Source organism: Geospiza fortis, unplaced genomic scaffold (genome assembly GCF_000277835.1).
Source record: "Geospiza fortis unplaced genomic scaffold, GeoFor_1.0 scaffold381, whole genome shotgun sequence".
In the NCBI taxonomy this organism is placed as follows: domain Eukaryota; kingdom Metazoa; phylum Chordata; class Aves; order Passeriformes; family Thraupidae; genus Geospiza; species Geospiza fortis.
The window spans coordinates 3,599,706-3,610,002 of NW_005054348.1; the positions used below are offsets into that span (position 1 = coordinate 3,599,706).

Below are 10,297 nucleotides of genomic sequence, written 5' to 3' on the forward strand. Positions count from 1 at the left end.
AAAGCTTGAGCACTCCAAAGGCTGGACACTAGGTGGCAGAAAAATTATATGTTCTCCAGTACCTTGCAAATACTCATCCTTCTAGTAAAAAGGCAGGCCCAGGGTGTTATAGGATGTATCTCAAATAAATTGAAGGTTTATAGCTGCCCTGCTTTTCCTGATCCGTTCAAATGAGCACAGATTCTGTTAAGGTTGGGCTTTTTTGGTCCTGCAAAGCAACATTTCTCCAACAGCCCATCAACCAGGAGCCATCACAGGCAGAGGCTATGCTGAAAAAGCTGGAAAAAGGGCTTGGGAAGGAGGCAAAGGAAACAGGTGTTAGTACACATCCTACCCATGCCCTGCCCTACTCTTCGTGCCCTCCAGCAAAGATATAGAAACCATAAATAAAATAATTAATAAATATAAAATAACAGGCATCAGGACCTTATGAGGGCAAGCAGGAAGTTCTACATCAGTGTTTCAAACATCATCCCCTGCTCACTGGGCACATGTAAATGCAGGCCTGTGGCAGGTCACAGACATGCCCATGTGAGTGACCATGGCATTTTGGTGGCGCAGCTTCTGGCCTTGGCTGGCTCTTGGGAGCAGAAGGAGCTCAAGCTTGCTCAGGTGGGAGCAAGGCTGGAGGTTAACTAGTCACACCTTATTGCAGGCTCCTGGCTGATTTACTGATTTATGGCTTCATCTTACTCATCTTCTCGTGCAGGCCTGGCATCTGCTGCCTGTCACTTCTACTTCCAGGTATGAGGTGCAAAGTAAAACACACCTGCCAATTGCCCCTGCTGCAAGGAGAGAAACAACCCCACTCCCTCCTAAAAGGAGACTCCTGGGACTTAATGTTCCCATGACACCCAAACTCCCAGAACTGACGATTCAAGCACATCCTTCACCACCCTGGGGCCTGTCCCTGAGCACAAAAGGGTCATTTTAACAAAAACCTGGACAACTTCCAGACCAGTATTTTCAGCTTCTCTTGCAGGGGTCATTTGAAGAGAGGACCTTAAGGATGAATTTAATGGAACTAGTAGGACCCTTATGGATTAAAAGGGATTTGCAAACGTGCAGGAAAGCTCAAGGCTTTGGGAGAAGTGCCCAAAGCTAGATGTACCCCAAAACCTACACTGCATCTGTAGCCAAGAAACAGTTTATGATGGGCTCCAGAAGTCATCTGACCTTTTGTGGCAGTGCAGGAGTAGAGCACACACAATAGAGTCTTTCTTTAGGAGGAATGAACATCTGCATGACATGAAAACAACAACCCTAGGTAAAGAAAAAAAAGAGGATAAACCCACATGTCACTGGTCTGCAAGATCCAATAGTGGAGGTTCAGAGTTCAGCCCCCCAGGGTGGCTGAAGGGACACCAGAGCCAGCCTGCCTGGCCTGTGGGAGGAGCTGAGAAAGGAACCATCACATCACTTTTGGCCAGCATTCAGGGAGGCACCGACTGGCTCCAGAAGTAGTCATGAGCAAGTCTCTTCTGCTGCATTCTGCAAATAGGCCTTTCAAAGGGATGATGGGTGAGGTAAAAAGAGGTAGAATTTGTGGGAAATCATACTCCTCAAAGACAACCTTCCACAGAACTGGAGAAGAAACTTCTTTAATGTTTGTAGGCAATTTTCCTTGGCTCGTGATGATTGCAAACCTCAGAATAACCGAGGTTTGCTCACCTGCAAAAGCAACATGAGATCTGCCCACCCACCACCCATCCTGACACACGACACCATGGCTGCCATAGGACATATGCACCAGGCCTTATCCGAATGCAGGAATACCAGACCTCTCCCCTCAGAGTCACAGCACTACTCCCACATTTGGAGGTGCGAGCAGACAACCCTACCTAAGAAACCCATCGATTCCTCTTCCTGCATGGACACATTTTACCCCAGGATTCCAGCTAAACACGGAAAGAACTGAACCATGGGATGGACATGGGCCATGGCTCAAAAGAACAGTACAGCCTGAGAAAGGATAAGTAAAGAAAGGGAAGAAACAGAGAGGGGTTTGAAGCAGCAATGCCAGCGAAATGGACACGTAAACAGCACACAAGGGGGAACTGTGGTCACCGTAAGCATTTCTTTATGTTAAAAACTGTATCTAACCATGTCTCTAACAGCTGCAGATGATGGCAATTCAAACATCAAGGTTTGTGGCTACCAGTGTGGGAGTGAAGGTAATATAACTGGGAAGTTGGGTCATATGGGAACTGAGAGCTTGTTGATTAGTGAGAGCACAACTGGAAGCCTGCAAACCCTGCTCAGTCCAGGACCTGCAGGTTCTCAGCTGCTCAGGAAATCAAGTTCCCCTTATTTATGGCCCAAGGCTAGATCAATGCATTGGGGACCTTGTGGTAATTTTAAATTCAGTTCCTTTGGTCAACTCCAAGTCTCTCTTATAGCTGAGTCACTTGGTTTCAAAGTGTTGTTTCCAACTTCTTGCAGGGCTGTCTTCCTGTCCCACGTCCTCCCCAGTCCCACCCTCCTTGCATGTGCTCCCGCTGTCCTGTGGCTCAGCCTGCTCTTCCTCCATGCTGTCCCACTCCTTGCCACTCTTCCCCCCTTTGTCTCTACCTCACTTCCTTCCATTTTGCCTCTCCACTGCCTTCACCCTTCCCAACTAACCCTTTACTGTCACACTGCAGACTTCCATAAGTTTGGACAAGTTTCTTTTCCAAAATGGGAAGTGGTAAACCAACCTACTACTACACACCGTCTTCTGGTAAAAATCCTGTCACTTTATCCCCTTCCCTTTCTACCATCTTCCTTTTGTTTGTCTTGGCTGACCTTTTGCCTACTCTCAAACTGCAAACTCTTTGAGGGCAGTGCCAGAATCTGGATTCTATAAAGCACCTAAAATGCTAAATAATATAAAAGGTGCGGTTTATTTTCTTCTTCTTTCGATTTTCAATAAACTCACTGAACATCCAAGTAAGCAGGAGTTTAAGTAGACAGACATATGTGTCTTATCAACAGGAAGTTTCTCTTGCATAACTTCTCTGGCAGTTCTGGAAAGCTAAATGCGGGTGCGTTTTTCCTCACTGAAAATTAACACTCAGGGAAAAAAGTGAACCCGTAAAGAAAAATCATTTCTGAGAAAGGAGATTCCAGAAAAAGAGATGATTTTTAGCACGCAGAGCTGCCCTTGTGAAACATCTGCTATGACGTAGTCCTGTTCTGGCTGCAGACCAAGCGTATCAATAGCTCCATAGAGTAATGGGATAAGAAATGGGAAAATTGCCATTGCTTGTTTAGCAGCTTGTTTTGCTGATAAATGTCTGTCACTTTTCAAATAGCTACAGTGCAATTGTTTTTTGGGGAAAATATTTCCTTGAGCAGGAGGTTTTCAGGCCATTAGCTACTTCCCATCTGTGCTGGTGTTTTAATACACTGCACATACACTTTGCTCCTTATTAGAAATTATTCACAGCTTTTGATTATGGCCAGGCAGCCTGAAGTTTAGAAATCATGTCTGCCATTAAAAAAATTTATATTGCCTTACCAAAAATTTAAATCTCAAAATCATTAGAACCAGTACGTACTTGTTGGAAGAGCATCTACTTCTAAACATTGCTGGCAGGGGGAAAGTACTCTTTTAAGACATCTGTAGTTTTAAAATAATGAATGACTGTATAAAAGCAGGAGCTGACTAAAGTGGTGGCCACTGTGTGCTCATTCCATGGCTAGAGGCAGAATGTCACTGAGCCAAGCAGTGCAATGTGCTGAAATCCATCTCATCTGTTTCAAACTGTGCCATGAACATTTTTTAATTCCCCCTGATAGCTGCTAGGACAGACACGAGACAGATCTCTGTTTAATATCACACACTATGTCTAACAGTATCTGCTTTCACTTCACACACTTACACTAAACAAGCAATGACTTGCAGTATATTTAGTGTGCCAAAAGAGGCACAACTGCACTGTAGCTGCATCAACTGAAATCCTAGATGTATGCATCTCAGGGAGAGGGTGACACCCCAAACTATTCCTTTTCAGCAAAAAGCCTTCTTTCTTTCCCCTCCTCTCATCAGGAAAAAAAAAAGCAGCAAACAAAGGAGAGATGTAGAAACATGGGTACTGTTGCAGATTTGTTCCAGGGATATACTTGCTTTGTCATCTGAATCCTTTGCATTTTCTTCATTCAAAAGTTTCACATGAAGTTTCTATACTAACAAGTTATTAGACATCACAGAATAAAGTTAAGGGAGAAGAAAAACATTCAGCATTAGAAAGTGCTCATGGAAGTATGAATATAGGAATGCATCAAAACTTCCAAGTGAAGTCCTTCACAGTGGAAACTTGCACTGTAATTTACCACTTGGACTGACAGGCAAAAGGACCAACATAGAGACAGTGACTACTTTTCAGAATTTATTGTAAAAAATAGTATTAAACAATAGGAAAAATACCACTGCTTGTTCAATCCACCCCATACTACTTTATGGTAGAAACAATGAAAAAATTTGACAGAAATGTATTTACCATTCCTATCCATATATCCAATGATTCCAGCTACTCAGGACATGCTCATGGGAAAAGTATTGGCAGTATCACAGCATATGGAAGTGGAAATAAAAAACATGCAGTATTTTCAATTGCAGTTGGGAGGCCTATTTCCTGGAGTCTAGAGATCATGTTGTTTTATCTGTTTTCCTTTAGCATTATGTACATTATCAGACTTTCATAACTTCAGACACCAGCATAAAGCCCTGATTTTTTGCCAACAGTGACATACCCCCCTCAAAGATAAATGTGGAAACCAGAATGCCTGCCTTACTTCTGTTTGCAATTTCCTTTCCACAGGAACATGCACATGATATAGTTCCTGCTAACATATATTTAAAGCTTGGCTAGCCCTTTTCCACTTATACCAGTTCAATCCCACTGGAGGTCCTCAGGGCAGCACAAACAATGGAGAACAGACTTCCAGCACTGCAACACATTTGTTCTGACCAAAAACTGCTTGTCCTAACACCAAATTACATACTTTGTATGACAACTTCTTTTGTCCACAAACAAAAATGTGTCAGATTCTGCATTAAACTGTATTACAAAAAATGTAGAACAATACTTTCCACAATTATTTTCTGTGGATTTCCTAGCTCATCTCAAAACTGTGAAGTACCAGTTTGAGCTCAAACAGAGCCAATTAACAGAGACCCAAAATAACAGGTGACAGTAGTATTTACCTGGTGCAATCAGCTTCATTATCAATTGGCAAAAAGTTGACTTAGTTTCATAGTTTAAAGCACTAATCAGAGAAAACTTGAATTACATGGCACTGTTGAGACCACCCCAGTCTCAAGTCAATGGCTGCACTTATGCACAGGTGCATTGTTGTAGGTGTGACATGAGTAAAGAACCCAAATACTCAAAAAATTATTCAGAAGAAACGTATGGATAATGCTAAATAAGAGTACCTAACCATTTTTTTCCACTGCTGTGCTTGATGAAAACTTAGTTTGAGGTAAGTCACACAAATGACAGTCACTGGAGTAGAGTGCAGTGGAAATTGTGGTCATTCTGAAAGAAGATACAATGGAGCAATACAGGAAATTCCATACCAAGAGGCCAAAGTTGAACATTTCTTCTGTTGCACATCATAAAAAGTATTTTTGGTTACAAATTACCACTGCAAACAGCCTTCTCATTGATAAAACTAAAAATGTCTCTACCTAAAAAGCTTTGAGAAGGTCATAACCCTCCAAACCATAACTAGAGAGCTTTCTCTATGTCCTCTTCTCTTCTGAGTAGCAAGAGCTTCCTGATCTTAAGGAAGCCCCTCCTCTTGGTCAATCAATTCCGTTTTGGTGGAGAAGACATCAGCCAACATGTGCTTTGGGATTTCGGATCCCCGTACTTTTAACGTGTAGCAGGCATTCTCTACTTTTGCCAGACTCTGTTTCAAGGTGTAGAGCTTCTTGGAGACTTCGTAAGGTCCGGTGTTGCCAATGAAGGTGAAGCCATCGTAAATCTGGCGCAAGAACTGGCTCAGTTCGAAGGGCGTGTCGATGTCCCCGTTGCCAACGCTGCTGATGCACAGCCGCATCAGCTCTCCCGTCAGATCCGCCACTCCCAGCAGGTAATCCACAGGGGTTACCTTCAGGCTCCACCTATGGGGCTGTTTATCCTGGGAATTGGAGGTCTGGGGACAGAATGGAAGGAAGACCAGCACAGAAAAGTGTGAGAAAGCCATCTGTAATGGTTAAACTACATGCTAACTCATCTAACATAACTGGAAATTTAAAACATTCTGGAAAATTAAATTGCATGGCACTTCCACATGGTCTGATTTCAAAAGTACTAATCTCATTCCAGCATATAAAAAGGTAATTTCTACTTGAGATGTCATTTTTGTTCTAGCAAATATGATAAACATACCCTAACTCTACCATCTCTATTGGCAAACAGAATTATCACATCTTTGTAACAACGTTTATTTGCAGTTGTTTGGGGTTTTCTTTCATCTGACAGATCTCAGCCTGATAGATTTTTTTCCTAGTCAGTCCAAAGTTAGCAAATCAGTCAAAAATAGTCTGCATTATGAAAACAAATAATATAATTTCATAATGGTGTCTTTAATTTCAAAACATATTCACTACAAGTAGCCATCATATTCTCAGATCTGTTTTATATCAACTAAGCTTGTTAAAATAACAAACAAAAATCTTCACGAAGCAAACCCATTACAAAGTTACAAGTTTGCTCCAATATCCAAGTTTCCAATACTTTTTATTGCCAGAATATTGGTAACATGGGAGACAATGCAGGTTTCTTTCTGTTCACTTGTTCCCATAATATGCTGTCTAGCCAAATTGACAGATCTGGTCAGAGGCATGCATGCTAGGGTTAACAACTTCATAGCTGGTACCTCTGGTAAAAACAAATTAATTTAAGCTAAAAATCAGGCTTCTCTGCAAATATCAAGAGAATAAAGAAAGAATGAGAAGTGCTTTACAGCACAATCTCTTCAGCAGAAGCAAACTCAGGAATTCATGTAAAGCAGCATTACTGTACACTGCACCTCAACTGCTCGTGCGCTTCTGTAGATTGCTACCAAATCACTGTTGTCCTCTGTCAGCAACCAAACTGCACCCAGTTTACTGTGTTTGGTGACAGTAGCTTGTCCCTATGAGCCATTTAGGGCAGGCTAGGAGTACAGGCAGGTCAAGAAACAGCAGATATGGCATTAGGGCTAAGGTATGACAGGACACCAGTCTGTCCTCTGAAAGGAATCAGCTCCAGGAGAGTTACAAATGATGCAGCTAAGGCATATGCACAAGGCAAATACAGTGCCTGCAGGGACTAGTTCAATACCAGCAATAAGATTTTAGTCATGGAGTTCATCCTGCCTTGGACTTGTTTGTGTCCTCCAACTTCTGCAACATCACTATACACCAGAAGGTCTTAGAAACGGCCCCAGGCACTAAAAATCTCTCTGCTACATTTGTTAGCTAGCATTTCACTGTCCGATCTTTTGCCATATCAGAAAGAGTTCAGTTTGCTCTTAATAAAAAGGATGTGAAATTTATAAACTTGTATCCCACCGATTTAGTTTACTACATATCAGAATAAAAGGCATGTTTTGAACAAGTGAGTCAAAGCCCACATGTCTATCTAATCCCATTCCACTAACTGGCCTTATTTAATCAGATGCCAAAAATGTGACTAAGCCTTCTTGCTGCATTTCCATCCCAGAAAGATGTTTGTCAATTGAGAAAAGAAAAACTTTTACCATGTTTGTTGTTTCTTCTCTGTCTTCTGTTGTAAATATTAGTTGTTTGTTGATCTCTTCAACGCTGATCAAAGATCGTGTTTTGATAAAATACTGAAATGAAACTGCCTCAACATATTCTTGAAGCCCTGCAAAAACAGCAGAAACAAGCTCATGCTTCAAACTTTCCAGCACTGATCCATGCTCACAATTATTTAGTTTTTAAGAAATCTTTTAAGTGAGACTATTTGAAGGTTACCAGCAAAAAGTGAAAATTAACATAATCCAGAAATAACATTGAAGCATAATCTAACATAGCACATTTCTGAAGCATGAAAGTCAGACAAAGCACACAGACAAACATGTTCAAGTTTTTACTCCATCTGCATCTTTCATGCAGAACCTTCTGTAATCTCTATATAAAGCATCATGGTATTCTCAGAAACATACTGGAGATCAGCTTCCCACGATGTTTCCAAGGGCTCATACTCGGATCAGTATAGTTTAATATCTGCATCAATGTCACAGAGAGTGGGATCAAATACACCCTCAGCACATTTGCAGATGACACTGAGCAAAGTGGTGCAGTTGATGCACCTGAAGGATGGGATGCCATCCAGAGGGACTAGGACAAGCTTGAGAAGTTGGGTCCATGGGAATCCCATGCAGTTTAACATGACCAAGTGCAAGGTGCTGCACCTGGGTCAGGGGATCCCCAGTATCAGCACAGGCCGGGGGATGAACAGATGGAGAGCAACCCTACCCAGGAGGACTTGTAGTAGATATTTGTCTAAAACTGAGCTTCCCACTTCTCTATTTTGTGAGAATCAGGCTCCTTAAAATATGCAGGTTTGGTGAAATTCACATTCAAGGCAAAGCATCTGTTATTACAAATCACTCCAGACCAAATAAATAAACAAACTAGACATGACTGTGATGTCCAATAAGAAGACCAATAGGTGATCCTGCTTTGGCAGAAGGGTTGGACTAGGTAATTTCTAGAGGTCCCTTCCAACTCTAACTGTTCTGTGATTCTGTGAATACATGAATAACTGCTCTGTCCAAAAGAACTTACACTCTAAAATTAAGGTGTGCAGGGGGACAACAGGAGTCGGTGTGTTGGAAAGGGAATAAAAGATGGGATAACAAATCTAAGTTGTACTAGATTTGTACACCATCTACAGCTGCCTGCCACCATTCTCTCTCACTACCTACTTAGCAGATGGCAGTTTTATTATGCATTACTGTGGATGTGATAGCCTGGAGAAAGAGAAAGCTACACAAGCTTTCCCAGAATTGGCCTGGGAAGCCTTAGGGAGCTGGAGATAAACAATGACAGCCAAATATTAAAACAACCTGCAGGTGGTGTTTTTCTAATAATCTGTTTTTCTGTTTTTCTCATAGGATTGTTTAACAAGACACAAATGGGTGTCTTTTTAATTAGCCAATCATGTGAAATGTATTGATTAAATGACCAATCAGGTCCACGTGTAGCAAACTAAGCTATAAAAGAAGAGAGGATGAACTAAATTATGCTTTTGCCACTTTGCCTCCTGATTGGACTATGTGTCATCTCTGACTCAACAGTGACACGTTACAACAAAAGTGAGATCTAAAAAAAAGTCTGAATGTTCAGACACAGATTTTACAGGTTGTCAGTTTATCTTTATGTGCAGAGAGCAGATTTGGGGGAAGCATGTGAGAAAAGTTCCTAAGCAGAAAGCTGAAGCTGGCACTGCTGGTGGAAAAAAAGGCAGAAACAATGCTGGAACAAACAGCCACGGCAGTACTAAGCTAAAAAAAGTTGCAGAGACAAAGTCAATGCCTGTGTATATCTGACCCATGAACAGAGAATGCCCAAAGAGGACATTAAAGGAACAGGCACATGACAGAGATGGTTCTAGCAGAGCTATTCTGAGCCATTTTAAGGGGATGACTTCACTTCAAGAGACACTAACAGGTATCATGCTGCAAGAAGGCCAGGATTAGACAATAGTTTTGTCAGTGAGAAAATGAGGATGTAACCAAGGGTACCAGTAGTAGAAGCCTGTTTCCATTAAAATAATCTTAATACCCTCAACTGACCTGTACAGTGCCAGGACTTCAGCTTATGGAAGCATGCAGGAAGAAGCAAATTTAGGCTTCACCTGGATCAAAGAAATAGTCTAAATCAAAAAGAAGAGAACATAGATTTGAATAACACATGAGTGTGGAAATACCCCAAAAAAATCAAGGGGTGGGAGGCTTTCCACGTACCCACTACAAAAGCATGATAAGTGACCTGCATTTTTTTTCCTTTTAAATATGTATTTGAGCAGAAGCAACTCACAATGGCAATTCCTTTATAGTACTCTACAGCAGCACTGGGAAAAGCAGAATAAATATGAAGCAACCAAATTCACACTCAACAGTGCTGTTCACAAACCAGAACACAAACACAGAGCTGGCAAGGCCAATTAAACACCATAATTTAATCAAGAGACTTCAGGTAAAGCATTCTGGGCACAAGCAATAGAAAAACACACTAGATAAAAGCTACTCAGGATCTTTTAAGACAAATAACTTCACAGGCTGCAGAGAGGTA

At 41.6% G+C, this 10,297-nt stretch overlaps 1 protein-coding gene across 1 annotated transcript in view; it reads right to left on the reverse strand.

Moving 5' to 3' along the window:
• Positions 1-4,357: 4,357 nt before the first annotated feature.
• TSNAX (translin associated factor X) overlaps positions 4,358-10,297 on the reverse strand; it is a 21,910-nt gene continuing 15,970 nt past the window's right edge. The window contains exons 4-5 of the mRNA XM_031058753.1: positions 7,735-7,862; positions 4,358-6,144 (exon numbers count right to left, since the gene is read on the reverse strand). Of these exons, the coding sequence (XP_030914613.1) occupies positions 5,770-6,144; positions 7,735-7,862 (503 nt within the window). The 3' untranslated portion in view covers positions 4,358-5,769. The remainder of the gene's footprint in view (positions 6,145-7,734; positions 7,863-10,297) is intronic.